General features: G+C 39.1%; 1 protein-coding gene across 3 annotated transcripts in view; it reads left to right on the forward strand.

Moving 5' to 3' along the window:
• Nucleotides 1-22,047, forward strand: part of csmd3b (CUB and Sushi multiple domains 3b) — a 406,848-nt gene that overhangs the window by 377,340 nt on the left and 7,461 nt on the right. For all 3 annotated transcript variants that reach the window (XM_060897477.1, XM_060897478.1, XM_060897479.1), the window contains 8 exons: nt 3,134-3,310; nt 5,030-5,209; nt 8,850-9,023; nt 11,058-11,231; nt 15,518-15,591; nt 17,699-17,810; nt 19,691-19,870; nt 21,076-21,141. In XM_060897477.1, the coding sequence (XP_060753460.1) occupies nt 3,134-3,310; nt 5,030-5,209; nt 8,850-9,023; nt 11,058-11,231; nt 15,518-15,591; nt 17,699-17,810; nt 19,691-19,870; nt 21,076-21,141 (1,137 nt within the window). The remainder of the gene's footprint in view (nt 1-3,133; nt 3,311-5,029; nt 5,210-8,849; nt 9,024-11,057; nt 11,232-15,517; nt 15,592-17,698; nt 17,811-19,690; nt 19,871-21,075; nt 21,142-22,047) is intronic.

Genomic DNA, 22,047 nt, shown 5'->3' on the forward strand with positions numbered 1-22,047 from the left:
TTAACAAGATGAGATAGAGCTTCCTCTGCCTCTCTCTGGATCCATTTTTGTCTTCCCTGTGTGGCCTTGTCTGCTCTGCTCAGCCTTTGGTTTGATCTAAAACACATGCGCACAAGAGACAGCTTAGCCACAGGCTTTTGGATTTGTAGAAAGCCTGACTTGATCAGTAATGCCCTGTTGTTTTAATTTGGCTGGTAGGGCGTACATCCACTCAGAAGGGACCATGGTCCTGAAATCAAACATGCTATATAGCTCCAGGCTTGAATTTTATCACAAATCTCTCCAGAACACAAACACACTCTTATAGGCCCTGACTGATTTTGCTTTCTTCGCTCTTGCCCGCACACATTTAGTCGTGCAAAATTACCATCATGTCTGAATATTTTTGTGTTGTAATAACCTTCTGGCATCCAATACACCCTGTTGGTTTGTTCTGTCTGTGAGAACTAATCTATTGGATGACCTGGAGCTAGCAGTATAGCATGAAAACAAAATTGCGTAGAATTTGGGCAGAATAGAGTCTATGGAAAAGGAGAAAATATGTTCTGACAAAAGTTTACTATTGTTCAAGGACACAGGAAGAGAGAGTGCTGACTTTCAGGATTCCCTCTATTCCAAGTGCTAAAATAAAAATATATAGAAAGTGCATGTCACATGTACACTACTTAAAATTTCAGTGGCCCCAATGTGCCTTTCCATATCTCTGCTAGAATTATTTAATATCCGTCCATCCACTTATTTTAGGTTAATAATTTATTAATATTCCTGGAAATGTTTCTTAGAAATCAGTCTGCTATTTATTAGATTCCCACATAGAACCCATCAGAACTCCATCTTAATTTGATGTAGCCACTATATGTCGTCTTCTTCCTCTTCTTCTTCTTCTTCTTCTTCTTCTTCTTCTTCTTTCAGCTTTTCCCGTTAGGGGTCGCCACAGCGAATCATCTGTTTCCACCTAACTCTATCCTCAGCATCCTGTTCTCTCACACCAATTAACTTCATGTCTTCTTTCAGCAAATCCATATATCTCCTCTTTGGCCTTCCTCTTGACCTCTTACCTGGCATCTCCATCTCCAACATCCTTATACCAATATAACCATCTCCTCTCATGTCCAAACCATCTCAATCTATCCTCTTTGACCCTGTCCCCAATACAGCCAACCTGAGCTGTCCCTCTGATGTGCTCGTTCTTAATCCTGTCCATCCTGGTCACTCCTAAAGAGAACCTCAACATCCTCATTTCTGCTACCTCCATCTCTGCCTCAAATCTTTTCCTCACTGATACAATCTGTAACCCATACAGCAGAGCTGCTCTCACTACTGTCCCGTACACCTTTCCTTTTATTCTTGCTGACAATCTTCTCACACAACACTTCTGACACTTTTCTCCACCCACTCCAACCTGCCTGTACTCACCTCTTCACCCCTTTTACACACTCCCCATTGCACTTCTGCACCTACTTTACCTCAGCCCCCTTTAACCTCACTGTTCTAATTCCCTCCCTCTCGTTCATACACAATGTAGCCACTGTATATCATACTGCAATATAGGTTTTGAGTTGTAAATGCACTCAAAATCTACAGAAAGTCATGAGGTTTTTTCATCCCTGTAAAGTCGACTAAAAATATAGTTATTCCACACAGAGGACATCTGAGGAGAGAGCATTTTTAATGGGATTTTTAATCTGGATAAATTTATTAACTACACTTACATAAAGTAAGCTGTAAGTGTAGCAGATGAACGCTTTGTCAGCTTATAAAATAGCCTACATTACATGCACATGTTTCAATTTTATGATCTGGATTTACTGTCTCGTGTCAGCATTAACTTGTGCACACCAAGACTTGTCTACGCATGATGATAAAAATTCACTATAAAATAATAGGATGGGCTGGATCAAGTGCTATTTTGTTGAATTAGGCCAAATTTTTCACTGATTAATGTGATGATGTATTGCATTGTCAGGAAAACAGGCTCAGGGGTGCTTGATGCTAATGCAGGTCAGTTTATTAGGTACAATTCCAGCAAGAAATCCAGAAGCACACTCAAATTCAGGCACGAATCGGTCGATTAGCAAACAGCGGTGTACTTTGACAAAAGTCAAAGTCAGATAAACAATACATAGAAGGTAAAAAGAAATAGCACAAAGGCAAGCTCGGTAACGTCACAAAGGGAAAGAAACAAAAGAAACAGAAACTGTGCCAAACACAATGTAATTAAATGCAAGTGAAAACAATCAAAAGAAAGGACTGTGAGTGAGGGATTGCAGATGGTTTCTGGGAAGGTGTGCCAGGTGCAGCCTAAAAGGCCACGGTGAACTGTGGGAACCCATGACATTAGTGGTTGTGTCATGCAGTATATTGGCAGTATACTAGATTAGATGTTTATTTCAGTGCTTTCAATTACTTTACTTCTATATCATCTATTTAAATTTTTTTTAGATATATATATATTTAGGGGGCACGGTGGCTTAGTGGTTAGCACGTTCGCCTCACACCTCCAGGGTCGGGGTTCGATTCCCGCCTCCACCTTGTGTGTGTGGAGTTTGCATGTTCTCCCCGTGCCTCGGGGGTTTCCTCCGGGTACTCCGGTTTCCTCCCCCGGTCCAAAGACATGCATGGTAGGTTGATTGGCATCTCTGGAAAATTGACCGTAGTGTGTGATTGCGTGAGTGAATGAGAGTGTGTGTGTGCCCTGCGATGGGTTGGCACTCCGTCCAGGGTGTATCCTGCCTTGATGCCCAATGACGCCTGAGATAGGCACAGGCTCCCCGTGACCCGAGGTAGTTCGGATAAGCGGTAGAAGATGAATGAATGAATGAATATATATATTTAAATTGTCTCTTGCTTTTGTTATGCTTTTGTTGTATGCTATTATGTCACAGAATAAAACAAAAAAGAATTATTTTCTATCACAGTCCACATTTTCTTTCCCTGATTTTTTTTGTTCTTATTTTTTGTGACTTATTTACTACTTAGAGAAACGTCAACATGAACACTATATTTTGATGATGTGATGCAGGAACAAGTGTTGATTTCATCTCTCTAAATGTAAAATGAGTGAAATCTGATCACCTTTATTCTGGTTTTCCTGTCACCCCTTACCTGTCTGTATGATGTTTGTATTTAACAGCGGTACAGTGTGGAAACCCTGGAACTCCCAGTAATGGGCGAGTATATCGGCTGGATGGCACTACCTTTTCCCACTCGGTTATCTACTCATGCATGGAGGGCTACCTGCTAAGTGGCTCCAGTGCCCGCCAGTGCCAGGCCAATGGCACATGGTCCGGCACAGCGCCCAACTGCACCAGTGAGTGAGAACTTCAGGTTCAGTAATGTATGGCCTGTCGCTATGACACTTTCTCTCACTGTACTTTTTCCATAAAAAGAATAAAGCTGAGCTGCTGATGATTTAATGATGAAATTTTATCTCTAGTTCATAACCCTGAAATATGACAGGTGAGTCTTTATTGACCCATCTGAAAAGAACTTAACTTTTTTTTTTTTTTGCAGTCTCCTGTCATAGCTTGATTGATAGATAAAAGGTGTCCTGTAATCCTGATGCCTTTGAGGGTTCAAGACTTCGGCTTCATAAAATTTAAATATGGACTCCATCAAAGGAGTAATTGGAGTTCCTATGATTCGAGAGATGGAGAGAAATTGAATTAAAGTGATTCATGGATGTAGGCCTAGGTCAAAATGATAAAGTATAACGGTGGGTAAGGTCGTCTCAGGTTAGGCGAGTTCGTAAGATGGAGAGAAAGGACGAGGAAAGGGGTTCAAGGTTCATGTGTTCAGAAACATTCAGGTAATAGAATTAATTGCTTCCACATGCTCTCCATAGTCCTATGATTCATTTCTTAAAGGCTAGAAGACAACTAGATTTAATTCATGCCTTGAGGTTTTTTTTAAAGTTCATGCAAGTTGAATTTCCTTAAAACTTAGATCAGTCATGTCTTCATGGAGAACTTTTGCCAGTTAAAAATCATAGAAGCAAAATTATTAGTCCTTTCAGGAGTTGTCTGTGTAATGAATTGTTGAAATAATGAAAAAGAAGGCATTGAACTCAGTACAGAATTGAGAAGAAACTTTCCTGATCAAAAAGCTTGCATCATCCCTCCTGATTGCATCAATAAACCACTGAAGCTTTAACTCTCTACATTACTACTGGATAAAGTGGTGGCATCTCAAAGCAGTTCTGATTGATGCTGTTCTACACATTTACCCAGCAGGTCCAGGGCCATGATGAATGGCTTTGTCTAAAGGAAGAGTCACATTAGCATTTTGTGTTGGCAATTTCTTATAAGCAGATGACATGTTTATGACTAAACCTACTGATGGATCTTAAAACGTAATTTTAAGGACACAAAATGCATGGATCTTAGTGCCGTAGAATAAGTAAAGACCCTCCATAAAGCAATAGTTAAATTTAATATGTTGTGTCGACAGAATGAGATTTTGTCAACTATGGAAAAGGGCAAGTATCAAAATCGTTTCCTTTCACATCCTCCAGAAGGTGCCACACTGTTTCTCATCCCCCCACCTTCTTTCTGATTATGTTTCTATTGGAGGAATAGGTAATTGTAGAAGATCTGCAGAATTGATTCTAAGTTAAACCTCAGGGAAATGCATGAGAAAGTGCCTGCTCACTGATATTGATTTTTCTTTACATAATAGTGAAATCTATCAGTTTGAATAAAAGAGTCAGGATTCCCTGTGGTATCCCTGTTGCAGCATAAATGGGCTGTTTAAGATGGTTTGTGAATGTGGATCATCTAGCTCTATTTCCATTGTTTGTGTCATGTTGCATGCTGAGACAGAAATAGATGAAATTGGCATGAAATGTTTCTTATTATGGCCCAGACCCTGTTTGAATAGAAACAGCCCTGATTACTCTGTATTGAATTGCTATGAGTCTTAAGCAGATTCAAAGGCTTATCACATTTTGCTTCTTAAACAACTTTAAAATCAATGTTAATTATTGTAATCTTAACGTTTTGGCCTACTGACCGAGTTTTTACTGTGACAGTGATTAACTGTGGTGAACCTGGTGTGCCAGCCAATGGGGTGAGGTATGGCGAGGACTTCACCATTGGACAAAATGTCACTTTTGCATGTCAGCCTGGATATACGATGGAATCAGACAGCTTTTCGACTATCACCTGTACTGGGAATGGAACCTGGAGTGCCCCAGTGCCTTTCTGCAAAGGTAATAGGTTGAATATTTGCTGAGAAAATCAGAGTATCTGCTACAACTACATATCACTCACTGATTGCATAAACAGCATTGTTAGCTTATCCACTTTTGTGGCCTATTTAAGTCAAGCAAAGCATATTTTTATGTTTAAGATATGGAGCTCATGTGCATTAGGTTTCACTGCAGGCTCTGCACATCTGGACACCACTGCCCTGAGCACTAGCAGATGTTAGTGTTTAAACTGTGGTGTTTAAAAAGAAACCACTTATCATTCTCATTTTACTGAAGCACTCATGATCTGGAAAAATACAAACATTGAAATTCATGGCACATTAATGCTGAAATACAACAGGAATGTTAGGAACATTAATGTATTTTTGCTACCCCAATCCACATTGTTCGATTCTTTGAGAATATTAGCAACATAGCTGGTCTATCCATTGCAGTCTACTTGCATTTGTTGTGATTAATTTCAAAACAGACAAAATGAATCCTGTCATTATGGCATCAGGAACCAAAATTGAAGTAAATGGGTTCATTCAATTTAACTCTGCCAGTGATATAAAATTCTGTGTGCAGTTGGTCATTGATTTCTTAAAGTATGCGAAAAGCTATGGCCTTGAATAACATTATGCTAAACTGGTTATGGTATGCAAATGTCTCATTTATTCGAGAAAGCAGAGGCCACTTCATTCCTCTTAAATGGTGCACAGTTTACAACATTGCATTGTGTAGCAAATCTAGCAGAAATGAAACTGAGCTAAATATATGATTGATTCTTTTGAAATCATTGAAAGCAGACCAGCATTTATATCTTTCCAAAGCTGAACCATTCACATTAAACCAGCCAGTGCATTAATATATAATATATACACTATCTTGTCTTCAAGGTTGCTCAAATTGACATATTGTATACAGTATATCAAAATTTATCTCTTTATTGATCCCTTTTTTCTTGGAAATCAATATAAATCATTGGACATCATGGCTTTTCTCACTTTTCTATGACATTATTGGATAGCCAGCATCTTGTATTGTGCTGCTGCTATCTTTTTTTACTAGACACAAAGTGTTTATCTTCAGAATGTAAAGGTGTTCTTTCTGTCTGACTTGATTGTCAGTTTGTTTACATTCCCCTCTGAAATCCTCCTTTAGTTCATTTACCCAAAATGTGGAAGTTTCCAAGTGTCCTAGAGACCACAGAGCATGGCAAATACCATCACACAGTTACACAATTTGTTTAAATTCCATACTAAGAGAGGTTCTGAGAATGTATCTATATATCTTCAGTTTGTGATATTCTCATTGTAAACTGTTTTAAAACATATACAGTAATTGAATAAGATCTTTAAAAATAGATTTGGCTTATGATGGTGGCATTCAGACCCAGGCCTCAGTGATGGTACCGTCTATGCTACTGTCCATCCCTGATGTGTGGTATGTATTTAGGTACGTACCACTATGTCAGGTCTAGTTTCCATGTGAATAATACCACTTACTATACTTCCACTCACTTTCAATAAAACGTTTTCTAAGATAAATAAAACTTTGTGAAAATTAGACATACTCCAGCGTATTTAAGTGTCTCAACATCACAAAATTGCATTCTTACAATATGTCGGATTACTTTTTTATTTCTGTGTAGACAGCCATCCCCATCCCTCCTTTTTCTTTTTTTTCATTGTTGTTTGCTTTGTCAGTCATTTTAAATGAATGTTAATTAGTGTATTGTGCTGCGTATTGCAAATGCACAGTATTTCTGTGCCATATAATTCCTGCTTATTCTCTCAATCAATCCCTGCAATACAATATGTTAATTATTGCATTTAAAATACCGCAAAAAGGCATCGGAAAAACAAAAAGAGTATAAAATGGAAAATTCTTCAACTGAGTAATTTATACGTGGATGTGTTTACTGTATTATGTAAAAGATGATGTTTGTAAAGATGATTTGTGACTATGTGGTTGTTTCTTTTTGTGTCTGCATGTTATGTGTAGGCAGAAGTGCTGTATCTCAGTGACTCTCTTCTGTGTACCTCTCATTCTGCTTTTGTCTATAAATCTTTTCCTTCCTCTATTTGTACAAGAATGTGAGACAGGATGCATTAAGTATTTGTTAGCTTAGAAGCTGGTCAAGTCCCCATGGATGTACTTCAGACTATTTCCGCCACTAGTGCAGAATATTAATACAGTAATTTAGGATTTATTACACATTCATAGACTCGGTATGTCAGCCATATATATTTGTTTGTTGTTTTTTTGCTTTATAATTGAGATGGAGCTTCTCTCAAATAATGCCATTGTCAATTAATTCACTGTAGAGGAATCAGACTGTGGCACTCCATCAAATTACTGTAGACTTCATTCCAAATCCATTAAACAGACCTGTGCCTCCCCTTCAGTCACTACTTTCCTCACGCCCGAGAAAATTGTAGGTCTCAGTATTAATGTCTAATCCTAAATAGGCTGCTCAGTGTATCCATTAAACCAACCTTTTTTCAATTCTGTTGCGTTATGGTGCTGGTCATGTCAGACAGTATGTCTGCTTGTTCTGCAGATTGTGAATGAAATACAGTTCTGAGTGTGTGTTCAGATGGGATGGCATCATGCTGTCTGAGGGGACATGAGTCATCATGGGCATGAGCTAAAAGCGTGAACTTCCTGCTTTGTGTAAAGACTCTCTCCTGCCTCCACACATTCTGTACAGCATGTTTATGCTCGTGTTTGTTTAGAAAGCGCAAGGATGCAGTGTGCAGAGTCTGATAACTGTGTGAAGCAAGGCTTAGTATGCTGCTCTGTGTAGGTAGATGAACACACTGTGCCTTAAAGTAATTTCCATAGAAATTACCAGGTGTTAATTCATTAACATGCAGTACTACAAATATAGAGAGACATATTAACAGTGTTTTTAAAATTGTTTTTATTTAAAACCAACCAAGCATTTTTGTTACTATATAAGAATAAGAATTATTGCACTTTCTTCAGTAGAAATGTAAGCTTTGGCACATGCATGCTGAAATTAAAACCATTTTGTCATTTTGGTTGTGAACAAGACCTCTTTGCTTTAAATTGCATCTTATGATCTCATCTCTCTCTCTCTCTCTCTCTCTCTCTCTCTCTCTCTCTCTTCCTCTCTTTCTTTCTCTCTCTCTCTCTCTCTTCCTCTCTTTCTTTCTCTCTCTCTCTCTCTCTCTCTCTCTCTCTCTCTCTCTCTCTCTCTCTCTCTCTCTCTCTCTCTCTCTCTCTCTCTCTTCCCCTCTCTCTCTCTCTCTCTCTCTCTCTCTCTCTCTCTCTCTCTCCGCTCCTCTCTCTCCTCTCGTCCCTCCTCTCTTCCCCTCTCTCTCTCTCTCTCCCTCTCTCTCTCCCTCTCTCTCTCTTCCCCTCTCTCTCTCTCTCTCTCTCTCTCTCTCTCTCTATAAACCACTCTCCCGCTCTCTCTCTCCCCTCTCTCTCTCTCTCTCTCTCTCTCTCTCTCTCTCTCTCCCCCCCCTCTCTCTCCCCTCCCTCTCTCCCCTCCCTCTCTCCTCTCCCCCCCCCTCTCTCTCTGTCTCTCTCTCTCTCTCTCTCTCCCCCCCCCCCTCTCTCTCTCTCTCTTCCCCTCTCTTCCTCTCTCTCTCTCTCTCTCTCTCTCTCTCTCTCTCTCTGTCACTAGCCGTGACATGCACTGCCCCACCCCTCATCTCTAATGGATTGTTAGAGGGCACTGACTTTGAGTGGGGCACAAGTGTAAGCTACAGCTGCTCTCCAGGTTATGAACTTTCCTTCCCCGCCATCCTTACCTGTGTGGGAAATGGCACCTGGAGTGGAGAGGTGCCTCAGTGCCTACGTAAGTACTGACACATTGATACACATAATGGCCCTGTTATAGTGGCATTACAACAACAATACAGCCACTGTTACAATCACACTATCACCTGTTATGATCACATTAGGGTGATGTTACATCTCTGTTCTCAAGACATTACAGCAACAATACAGTTACAGTCACATAAAGGCTACTTTACACCTTTTACAGAGGCATTATTGTGACAATAGAGACACCGTTAGCATTTTTACAAGTTATGTTACGATTCCGTTATAGTGCAGCACAGCTACTGTTACAGTCACATCATGGTTAAATTATAGGTACTTTATAGCCACAAACCAGCTTGTTATTTCTCCACCACAGACATGTCTTTAACCACTGACCCCAGTGTAACTGAACATCACAACATATCTTGATCAACAGCCATCTAAGAGGAAGGTCTACAGAGGTTAGCTTGCCATATGACTCCTATTAGTTTTTTTAGATGGCAGAATGGGGTGACAAATAAGGCAAGAGCTGACTGTGAAGGGTTATGAGTGTCCCTGCACAGCCTTAGGGATGATGCCAAGTGTCAGCTTCAGATCTTGGACAAAAAAATTCAAAGAAACATGTTTGTAGTTGAGGAGACAGTAAAATGGGAAATATTTTGGACAAAAGCAACATGACAGTACTGCAGATTTAATTGCTACCCAGTCCACATTTAATATTTGACAGTATGGCAAAACAGTACAATCAAAGTACAATCAAGTATCCCACCTCAGCTACCAACCAGGCCCAGTGAAGTCTACCATGCATTCTCTGAGGCATGAAACCAACAAATCACATCTTTTAGTGATGCAGCTCATACAACATTAGGGGGTCATGTAACACATTGATGCTCTATACGTGCCCTTCCACATGTATGAGCTCACAAATAACCATGATTGTCTAGCGTCACTGTTATTGATAGGGGAAAGGGAGTATGCCATACTTCCCACCATGAGTGCACAACTCATTTTGGACAATCGTGGACATTGTCAGGATTCAACTCACAATCTTTATACAATATGATTTTCTCTTGCACCACAAGAGAGTTATTGGCCATATGTTTTGTTGGATTAGTCCAAATTTTGAGAGAGCAGACAGGCTTGTTCAAAAATTATTTGGATTTTAAATAGTTTTACAGTTTTTGTCAGTAGGTTGATTTATTTTTTCATTACACAGAAACTGTGAGTTCTTTCAGATAGGGAAAAGACTAATACTGCATTAATTCCATCATTTGATGTCCAAGACATCTGAGCAAAGTGGTCAGATATCTAATGTTGTTATATGTTATAAGTCTGGTATATGAGTAAAAAGAGGGGAGGGATCAGTGCAAGAAAACTGGGGTATTGAGAAAACATAATTAAGGCCATCCTATATCTTTCTCTTGTGGTGCTGAAGCCTTCCATTGTTCAATTGACCAGAGTTGGGAGCAAAAGTCTGCCTTTGTAGTCACTCTGTGCACTGATGTTCTCTCTCGCTATCTTTATTCCTCTTATTTTATATCTTGAAAGCACATCTATAATTTAGGAAAAAAGATCGGGTATGTAGTGTTGGATCCTAGCACACCATACCGCACATTCATTATGAATCAGCCTGCTGGTGACTTAACCTAGACCCTTATTGTTTTTTTTAGCCCTGAGATGTGTTGCTTGCTGGACAATGATTGGTTCAAAGGGAATGTTCACCCTGAGATACTTCAGGCCCCAGACTCTCTTTCTTCAACCCTACCTTCCATAAGTAATATGTGGATATATAGTCATCTGGTTCAGATATGGTATTAAAAGAGACAGAAGTGGAATGTCACCTGGGAAAGGAAACAACATTTGATTCTAGATTATAATGAGCCTGTTGATTGCATTTGATTGCATTCTCTTTAATGGAAAAAAAAAAACAGAAGACAAATCCAGTATGGTTTTCAAAAATACAATACACCAGCTCTTGGCTCTTGTAGTGTGTTCCAAGGATTTAGTGAAAATTTTAAGTTAACGATTTCCCTCTCTGAAGCTCCAATATGTATCAATCTTCTCACAGCAAAGTTCTGTGGGGATCCTGGAGTTCCAGCACACGGCTTTAGAGAAGGTCGTAGTTTCATCTACCAGTCGGAGGTTTCATTCAGCTGCAGCGCCCCCTATATCCCAGTGGGCAGCACAACACGTTTCTGCCAGGCTGACGGCACCTGGAGCGGTTTTCAGCCTCGCTGCATAGGTACATACACACACACACACAAACACACACATGGTTTCTTATACTACTTTAGTGATATACTGTTAATGATCAGTCTATGAGACTGCAGAATGAACCCTCATTTTCTGCATTATATGCTCTTGCACTAGTCAGGTTAGCATCATTTAATTTTTTATTCAGCAAAACAACAATCGTTCATCAGCGTCTGTTAACAGCGATACAGGTCATCCATGTTAAATGTGCTTCTGGATGAAAACTGCATGCCTTATTATAAATGAAGACAGATATCATAATTAGATATTTTTCATAATAAAAGCAAGTAAAATCAACCTGTTCTAATGACAGATATCAGTGAGCAAAGCTAATAGCATTGGATTTTGTTCTGTTAAATGTTTGTGTGAAATAGTATGAATAAATCCAGGCTTTATATCTCTTTAATATACTTTGAAATTATTGCTCTTTCACATATATGCAGTAATGTGACCATTACATAGAGTGGGTCGAAGATCCTGAGAGAGCTAGTGAAAATGCTTTGATTTTGCATTCTCTGAGTGCATTTTTAGTGAAAAGTAGAATCTGTGAAATATTTACTTGAGTTGGTTAGAATTTGGTTCATCCCCTTTTGCTTTAATGACAGTGTGTACTCGAGCTGGCATGGGCTCCTTATAATCCATTTTAGATCAAATCCATTTGAGTGCCATCTGAACGCTTGCGTCACTAAAGTAAAATTTGATCTTGTGTTCAAAGTAGTTAACATGACAAACATAGACATTTTTTTGTAACCTGGAGTAATTGTTAAGTGATATTAGCAGGATTTATTTCTATAGGTTTATACATAATATCTCTGTAAGAAATCAGTGGCAGGAAATTAACTATGTTTCTCTTGTAATAAGGTTTGCATCAAAATGTAGTCTAACCTTTTCCAGAATCTAATCATTATCTAATAAAAAATTCATCAGGAATGTTTATCACATACAATATGTCAATGCATTCTGGTCATCTAAATTTTGATTTTGTATTAATATGACAATGAACATGACTGAAAATGGCGAGAAGCTCTCTTGTTCTTTTGTTTTATCTTTTTTATAACAGTAAGATTTTTACTTAGCAAATTAGCACCAGAATTGCTAAACACATCACAAATATAACAATATAAACCTTTCATTTGTTTCTTATTTCTTTAATGCTAACCATCACCATCAGTGTTCTTCTAGTGAACACAAGATCATCACATTTCAGTCTCTGAGAATCTGCTCTAAACACTTTGCTACACATTGACAGGAAAGTTACTGCAATTCCATCATCTGCACTGTAATTGTGTAATTGTTTCAGGAAAGAATTGGCACCCTTGTGGGAAATTATAAATTGTACGTTTTGAAATTTGATCTTAGATAAAACACTTTTGATTGGGAGCAACCAAAAGAACAACAACTTCTGATTATTTACCTTCAAAATACCTCAGAAATGTTCCTATCACCATTATCCAGATGCGTAGAGAGTGCTGCATCAGCCTCACTGCTTACACTGTGACTGTCTGTGTTGTTTGTGTTGATAGTGGAGCTCCACTCAATGAACTCCATCAGAACAGGAAGCCAGTGCTTTGCTCTACTGATGCTCTCACAAACCAAGTAATTTCAGGCAGCCAGCTGTAAAGAAGCTGTGAATCTCACTCAGCAGGATGAAGGCTAGCCATATTTGTGTGTGTGTGTGTGTGTGTGTGTGTGTGTGTGTGTGTGTGTGTGTGTGTGTGTGTGTGTGTGTGTGTGTGTAAGGGAGACTGAATACTTTTGATACATCAGCACACACAGCGTTTGGAAAGCATGAGCAAATTTTGCGGTTTGAAAGTGCCTACAGTTCTCTGTGTATAGGTGTGCCATTTTTAGCCTGCTATAGCCTTGAGCTTTGATCATATAGTTCACACAGTAGCTCAGGCTCAGCTGGATTCCTCTTTAACAGGCATGCAGCTGAATTATGCTATACTTGACTTGATAAACAAAAACATTGCTTGGAATATAAAATCAATTGCCTCTTTTCTGTTGCAATTTCGGATTTTACTCTACGGAACAAATTGTAGCAATTACTGACACTTAGCACATTTGCAGAAGTAACTGCTTATGGCTTTTCATTTCAGCCTTTATCACTGAAGTATGCTAATCAAGGGAAAGTAGGTGTGGCAACTGATTCAAGCCTCCTTAGTAATTCAGAGTTTCTTCCCAAATAGCATGCATTTGTCAGTAAGTCTGCAGTTGAGCCTCAAGTTTTTAACTCACGCGTCATCACGAAGTCAGGAAAGTTTTTGTGGTTGGTTTTTTGTTTTGTTTTGTTTTAGAACAAATGCAACAATGTTTAAAAACAGCACACACACACACACGATAAATAAACAATCAGTGCTTCCCTACTGCCACAGCAGGACAGGTCCAGCACTGCCCCAAAACAGCTCTGTGTTTTATTGATCAGGTTATTGTTGAGAAAAACAAGGTGATTCTTTTTAGTGGCTTTAGATGGAGAGAGCAGTTGGCTGTCGAAAGGAAACGAGTTTAGATATGAAATGTGGGACCATGGCTGAGAGAAGTAAAAGCACCTTAGAGCTACAGGAGTTGAGAGACTTGGTCCTCCACATTCAAACAGTGCAGGATGTGACAACAAACACAACACAGAGGGTTTCTAATGAATTATTTAATCGTATAATTTTTTTCAAAAAGCAAATATAACTCATACTAATAAAGAATTTTCTATTTGCAAGATTATCATTAAGAAATCATTTTACTGGGTTCAAAGTATAAAATACTTCACTGGATTCTAAGTTAAGTATTTCATACATCATGAATACATGTTGTTCTTATAAAATTAGTATAATAAACCAAAAGTATTATGCAAGTGTTTTGGATGTTCAAACTAATGTTCCGACTCAAAGTTTAGATATAAAGGAAGATTCTGTGTGTGTGTGTGTGTGTGTGTGTCATATCCATGGTACTGTTCATTGGATTCAGCCAGTGTTTTCTTATGTACGTGTAAAGGCTCAAGGCACACTCATCAGCCATATTTCATGATGCATAATTAACAAAGGCTCTTCCTGTTCCCCCAAGAACATCAATTATCTAATTATAACTCACTTGCTTATATTTCCCCAAAGATGCTGTTCTCCTGACATCAATAAGTGCATCGATAATTGTTTTCTATTGAGTAAGTAATTGAATAATTGGTTGAAGCTCGGATGGAGCGTTATTGAGGAGAGATGAACTACCAACAAGGGTCTGACTTAGAGGTTTGAAGCTTAATATTTGGTTATAGCCTCAAGTGGCTTACAATAACAGACTGCCACACAGAGCATCTAATTAGTTCTATGCTTAATCACTCTAGCAGGTCTCTAGAGAGCTGTAGAGAACATAGTATCCTGTAATAAATTATTGTGATGTGATGTCACTTTATACAAGGGAATCAGGAAGGGTTTTTTAATTTTACTGTAAATATGATGCCACAAGTGCACATCATCTAAGAAAGCTAGATCCCACCCCTCTAGTTGCTGGATGGAGTGAGCAATGCTCACACTGTCTGTTTTCTCAAGGTGTTCAACTGACAGATCTCACTTTCATGTTATCAAGAAAAGTATGAGAAGTAGGTCACTGTGTGTGTGTGTGTGTGTGTGCTGGCATATTACCTTTATACATAGACCTTAACCTACCCTCTCCCTCCTGCAGTCAAACACAGTGTTGCTGTTTCTCGATACTTGTTTTCCACAGGTGCTGATTTAGTAAGCGGAAAGGGTTTTTATTAATTTTTTTTTTTGCTAGAAGGTATAAGCAGTCCCATTGCGTAAGGCTTCCATGCTGTCCTGGCATTTGCACGCCTGCATTAAATCTTTGGTTTCTGCGTTAGCTTGTGGATGTGCTCCACATCCCAATTACTGAGCAGCTCAGCTGGCTCTGAGCCCCCCACCACTGCAGCAACATTGCCCCCTGCTGGGTCTCCCCTCGCATTCCGTTTTTCTCAACAACAACAAAAAAAAATCACAGTTCCTGCAGCACACACTTAAACACAGTCTCCATAACCATCACAATAAGCCGGGCTCTAGCACTGCAGGAAAAACACGAGGGAGGGAGCGCTGCTGCATGTTTATGAGGAAGATTATGCAGCAATGATATGTCTGCTGTATCTTGAGCTCTAAGGGAAGGGGTAGGAGAAGTGAGTTATGGAATTTTGATTTTTCTCTCTCTCTCTCTCTCTCTCTCTCTCTCTCTCTTTTTATACATTTCTTTTCTCATATTTCTACATCCCTTTCTCTTCTTTATGTCTGTCTTTGCTCCCAGAACCAACCCGCACCACCTGTGAGAATCCAGGAACACCTCGCTATGGCTCTATGAACAGGACCTTTGGGTTCAAGGTAAAACTCGCTGCACTGAAACAGCACCTATAGACCGAATGTGATTAAAGTGAATTCTTGTAGCCTTGATTAGTTTGTTGTGCATGAGCCTTGTTTGAACACGATTGTCACAATTTATTTGCACCTGATCTACTTAAAGACTTTGTAACATGATCCATAGTTGCAAGGCTTTGTGTGTGCATGCGCTTGGTGGTTCGGTGTCCTACAGTGTGAGCACAGCAGGACACACACAAGCCTGAATTCACTTCATGTCCTTAATGAGCAGAGAAATGGATTTGCTGCCAGAGCTGGGAAAATGTTAGTGTTTACTAATAGACTGGGTCACTATGAAGTTGTAAAATTGAAGGATTCCTTGAATAAGACAAATGCAAAAATAAAAAAATGCAGAAATGGGAATTTCAGGATTTCTAGTTACTATTGCTTGCAATCTTTTTTTAATTAAAGAAAACAGTGTTGGGATAGAAGGAATATCAAATAGAGAATTGATTGAAAAAAACTGAAGAAAAAAAATTATCTATAATGAAAAGAAATGAGAGAGCCTGTGTGTGTGAAGGCAAGCATTTTTCCCTGAGATACACCAGCATTAAGTATTCAACCCCTTAATATAATGCAGGGGCCAAGGCATGAAGAGGCTTCAGAGGACAGCGAAATATCAGGCTTTCCTGCCTCATAAATCATTTCACTGGATCTACTGACGCCCTTTCACTAGACGGCACGTAATGATATTAGAGTGCAGGAGATATTGTACCCTTCAGATAAGCAGCAGTGTCTATGGCACATCAGCCAGGTTCATCGCCAGGAAGAACGTGTTAATCAATTAATGTGCTGAGCCCATGTGTCACTCTGACACGTGTTAATATTTCACTCATCCGAGTCTGTCAGTCTAGTTAATATCAGAGCTGCAGTATACGCTCCACAAGCACAACAGGAAGAACCGACATAAATGATCACGTCACATAAAGGTGTTTTACATGAAGCTCAGTGGTTGTGATATTCAGTCGATATAACAGGGGTTATTAAAGTCACTAACCTGCCCGCCTAAGACAAGCAGAGTTTGGTGGTTTTATTAAGAATGATTAACGACCTGAAAAAAAAAAAAAAATTCTTGCTGACTTTTGTAAAAGTTTAATGTGTGTTTAACCATAAGGTGTTGTGATGCTTCTCAATGCTCTAAATATAGGTTGATCTTTAAACCTGCAAATGCAAATCGACAATGGAATGATCTGCATGATGATGGAACTGAACTAGCTTTATGTTGTAGAACATGAAGCTTTATGTGGTAGAACATAAAGTTAACATGAAAGGCAAGCAGAAGTAAGTGTAGCGTAAAACTGTCATAACTTGCCTGCTAACATTAACTGAAATGTAGCAAGCTGTTTAGTAACCACATGTTTAAAGATACCCACAAAAAATCAATATGCAAGATGCCAGAGTCAGATTTTTAATTGAGCTCCAGAGCTCATAGCCAGAACATTTGCCGATGTCAAGATATCCAACATGATGTGCTTAGATTATACTAAAAGCATCAAAATCAGGATAAGGACTATGCCTGTAAATTTCCCCATCCAGGAATTCATATACAGCCATACATCTAGCTATTACATGTTATTACATTACATTAGCAAGACTTTTTTAATCTAGTAACTAAGGTGTCCAGGCAACCAACAAATCACAGCTACACTGGAGCTTCCATTTACTAGGTGAGCTAGCTAATGATTTTATCACTCATCCTTTAGTACTGATGAATTATATATGTGTTACTGTCAGCCTGCAACAGTTGACCCAAGTTTAAATAAACAGTAGGTGCCTGCATGTTATTTACCAGAACAAACCTAGTGATTCTTCAAAAGCACAAGAAAATGGTGGCAGGAAAAGTCATGGCCCAGAAATGATAGAAAAGTGTTTGAGTTCAGCTCGATTAAAGCACTTTCCTCTTTTTATAGACTCCATCATTTGAAGTGTGTCTCTAGACTGTCCTCCAGAATACACATATATCCGAGGAGTACAACTACAATATCCCAGAGTGCTTATTTCAAACCTTCTTATAGAAAGTGGTCTTTGACTGATATCTGCTCATAGAGTGTGTGATGTTGCTTTCATGCTGCAGGTTGGAAGCATGGTGGCTTTCCAGTGCCAGCCAGGACACTTGCTTCAGGGTTCCACCACTCGACTGTGCCAAGCTGATCTTACCTGGAGCGGCACCCAGCCAGAGTGTATCCGTACGTTTCTCTGGTTAACATTATACCTGTTAATGTGTTTTTAAATTACATACATATGTTGGTGTTTGAGTGATAAAACATAAAATAGATAGAAAGGTGATACATTTAGAGCTGGTAGTCCCACACGCAGTCTCAGTGGGTTTGTGTATTATGTGCGTTCTATGATTGTGAGTGCCTGTTCCTCCAGCAGCAGGGTTTTACATAAGAGTTAGTCATTTATCCGTCATTTATATGTCGTTTATAAAGGGCTTGGCTTCTGCTTCTTTATATTTTGTTCTTTCATACTCAAAGAAGCCAAAACTGGAAATTGAGTTGAAAATTTTTCTGCGTTTAGGGACCACAGTGGGAGTCCTTGGTTATGTAAGAAGCCAGTTCTTTAAAGCCAGGCTTTCAGGATAATATACTGTAGTCCTTACTCTCTGCTCAAAATTGAATTTAAAGAACATATTGCTTATTAAGCCATAGCAATAAAATGGAAGAGAAATAAAGAGCATTATTTGCTTGGTATGCATTTTTTTCAGTCTGTAAACTAGTCTGGAAATAGCTGACTGCACAGTTAGTTCTTGTGACACAGGATTTTGTATGTATTACTGGCTGGTGTTGCCTGTTTGATTTGCCTTCAGCTGCTGATTAAAGTCTTCTTTGGGTTGAAGGTCTGAATTAGACAGCACCACTGCAGGGCAATATTTATGTCCTTCTAAATCATTTCCAAATCATTTGTCTTTTATGCTACCATCCAGTAATTCTGGTCATATAAAGCCATCTATTAAAATTAATCCTAATTACAATGGTTGTAATGAAAAGATCAAGATTAGCATATTGTTCTGTCATCAAACGCTACAAAATTCGGTCAGATGACAGAGCTGTGACCTTGCAGAAAGAGAAAGCCTTCACTCTGAACTTCTCATGAATACAAGCTCCAAAATGAACAGCATTTAAACAGCTTGGAGTGACTGTGTTGGAGAAAGGAAACAGCTGCCTCCCAATTTCACAAGACAGATTGCCATTCAGCCCAACAATTTCAGAAGCTAATTACATTTTGTTTCATATGTGACTCCCCCAGTGCACTGTCATTGTTTTGCAAAATTAGGAGATTGAGCAATGGGATAGCTGTAGGGGAAAACCAAGTTTGCAGCACTTTAATTGTATGTGATTAACTTGTCCTGTGATTAAATAGCCTTTGTATATTTCTGAGTAATCATGCCATTTTTGTCTTTTAGAATAATCACAATTTATTTTTAAACTCATACACTCTGTAATTTTGCTTACCCAGTGCAGCTGACTAGGTACCAAACATGCCATATCTCATAATCATGTTTGATTCCCCTCCCCTCTTTTTATCCATATTGGTAAATGGCTGCCCTTTGGGAGGAACAATAAAAACATTTCTAAAACAATTTGTAGCTTTATAGTGCTTGTTTAACCCTGCTAAGGCTGTATAATTTAACATGGCTCTATGAAATGTTTGAATGAATTAACATCTCGGTACTGAGAGTAATTATGTGTTTATTTTGCAGCCAGATTCATCACTACTGGTATATTCATCAATAAAGTGTATCAAAGTGTTGAGGCAAATCTGGGTTACTTTTGATCCTAGTGGAATAGTGCTGGAGGTGCAGAGTTGTGTTTCTTTCCTGTGCAGCATGCCAGTGGCTGCCACACTCTCAGCAACTGATGAGAGATGGACTGAGATAAGAAAGAGAGATGACCGCCAATGATCTTTGTTTTAGAAGGCACTGTGGGAGGAGATGGGATATTGCAAGTGCATCACCTGGACTGGAAATGAAGAACAGGGCTAGTGTTTGTTTCTCACTATTTGTCTTTCTTTAAATATATCCTTTTATTTCTTTGTGCTTTTCTTTCCTTCTTTGTTCCTTCAGCCCATAGTTGTAAGCAGCCAGATAGCCCACCTCATGTGGATGTGGTGGGGATGGACCTACCTGGCTATGGCTACACTCTCATCTACACCTGCCAAAATGGTTTCTTTATGTCTGGAGGTTCAGAGCATCGAGTCTGTAGATCTGATGGCACATGGACAGGGAAGATGCCTGTGTGTCGAGGTATAATATGTAAACTTTTTTTTAAATAGAACCATTCACTTGTGTAGTGCTTTTCTAGTATGTAGTGTGTGTAATAGACTAGTGTGTAGTAGACAATGTCTACTGCTTTACAGAAATCTTTGTGTAGATTTAGATCGTTGATGAGAAATCCAGAGGGAGCAGCAAGGAAAAATGACCTGAGACTACATGAAGAAAAACCTTTAGATGAACCTGATTCAGAACCCATTTCTGAGCGACACAGGATTCTGGGATCATAACTTATTACAGTTCAAACTTTGTGGATATTTTGTAGTCAAAATGAGGTTTAAAATCTGTTTCTACAAAAACATATTAAGCACTGATTTAGCACTCTCTAATACGGATCACATTTTGCTTTTCCACCACTTAAAATTGTCTTTTAAACGTTTTGACCTTTTTTGCAGGAAATTGAAACAGTTTTGTTAAAAGGTCATCTGGTTGGTGTGAGATCATTTTTATTTGGATAATAGAAAGGTCTTAATGAATTGCACTTGCTAATTGCACACATTTTACAACACAGCTTTTACCCAGATACACGCATCCAGCAGTGGTTGGTTTTGTCCTTTTTGATTCTCCAGTAATCAGTTTACCGACATTGCACGTGCAGTTAGAGACATTTGCCCTCACACATGGACTGGCCATTAAAGTAAATATTTGTATGATGTGTGGGGAAAGAAATAAAGGTGTGATAAGAATGGTGCCTGCAGCGTGCAGTGATTTTCTCCCAGCTCCTCCATGGCACCCTGCCGGTACTGCTGTGTGGGCACACAGCTGCACACTGCAGGTTTCCTCATAATTACTGCACACAAACAGATGTGAAAGGCAGCCAAAATAAAAGATTCAGTTCACAGTGTCCCGCCCAGCTCTGCACTAGGTCCGCTTACTTTAATCACCCTCTTCTCCTGTTTTTTGTATGCTTTTATCACAGACTGGAGAAAGTGATTGCATGTTCATACTAGTGCTTGATGTATCAGCAGTGTAACCCCCCTCCATGGCTTCTGCGTTTCTGTGATAAGTTTTATTTTGTAAGACGGAGAGATAGGAGAGTAACCTTTGCTAGATGCTGCTGCCCACAGGATTCTAGGAACTGTGCCAGTACTGTACAAATACTATCTGTGTATGTGCATTTTGATATAAAACATAAAAAACGAATGCTTTACTAATACATTTATTTATCCACATTCTAGCTGGCTCAAAGCTATCAGAGAAGCCTGTTAAGCCAGTCGCTGGTACGCCGAGTCCCAAGCTAAAAGGTAAGTTTTAAATAAAGTGTGATAAAAGACATTTTGTGCAGTATTACATTTCAAAGGCTACAGATTTAAGTCCACTCGCATTGAACAGTAAAGTAACAGCTTAATATTGCAGTGCTTCAGCTGTCCAGCGCACCAGCAGCTCCAACTCCTAACTGTCCTTGATGTATTCTAGAAAGAAGTCCTCTTGAGGAAGAAGTAGCTAATAAGTAGGACAGTGGTTCCACTCAGTTTGATACTAAAGTGGCCCAGCAGTCGGGCCACTCACAAACTCTTCGGGAGCTGTGTGATAATCCTCCTCCTTTTTTGCCTGACCTTCATCAGGCACAGCAAGGATCTAACATTTATGTGCTCCATGAGCCAACGCTGGGGGAAAAAAAAGAAAGAAAGAAAGAAAAAGATGCAGCTGATCATTTGCAAAGTTTTGGCATGTATGATGCAGCTGTTCTCAAGTGTGCTGGGACCAGGGCCCATTTCCATGGTGTGAGACTTAATCAACGATCCTTTTTGATTTAGTTGTTAATGAATAAAGTGTTATTAAATGGAGGATTCTAATTTAGTGCTCTTTTTGAGTATTTTGAGTGCTGGGTGCTCTACTTCTAGCCAGTATGGATTTACAGGGTTTCAAGAAATTTTAACAGATCCAGTTCTATCACACATTGATCAATAAATTTCCAAAGGCCAAATAAAATCATACAGGCTATCAAGTGAATGTGAAAACCTAAATATTTCTGCCTAGGCTCATGTCCTACAAAAATCCCATCATTCAGTTCTGCTTACTCCTCACACAGTAAATAAATGTCATGCTTTCAGGTTTTGATCCCGTTGCTGTGGTGAAATAAACATAAGCATATTCAATTCAGTTTGTAATCAGATACTAATTGTTTCACTTCACAAGAAACTAATTGA

This window comes from Tachysurus vachellii, chromosome 21 (assembly GCF_030014155.1).
Source record: "Tachysurus vachellii isolate PV-2020 chromosome 21, HZAU_Pvac_v1, whole genome shotgun sequence".
Lineage (NCBI taxonomy): Eukaryota > Metazoa > Chordata > Actinopteri > Siluriformes > Bagridae > Tachysurus > Tachysurus vachellii.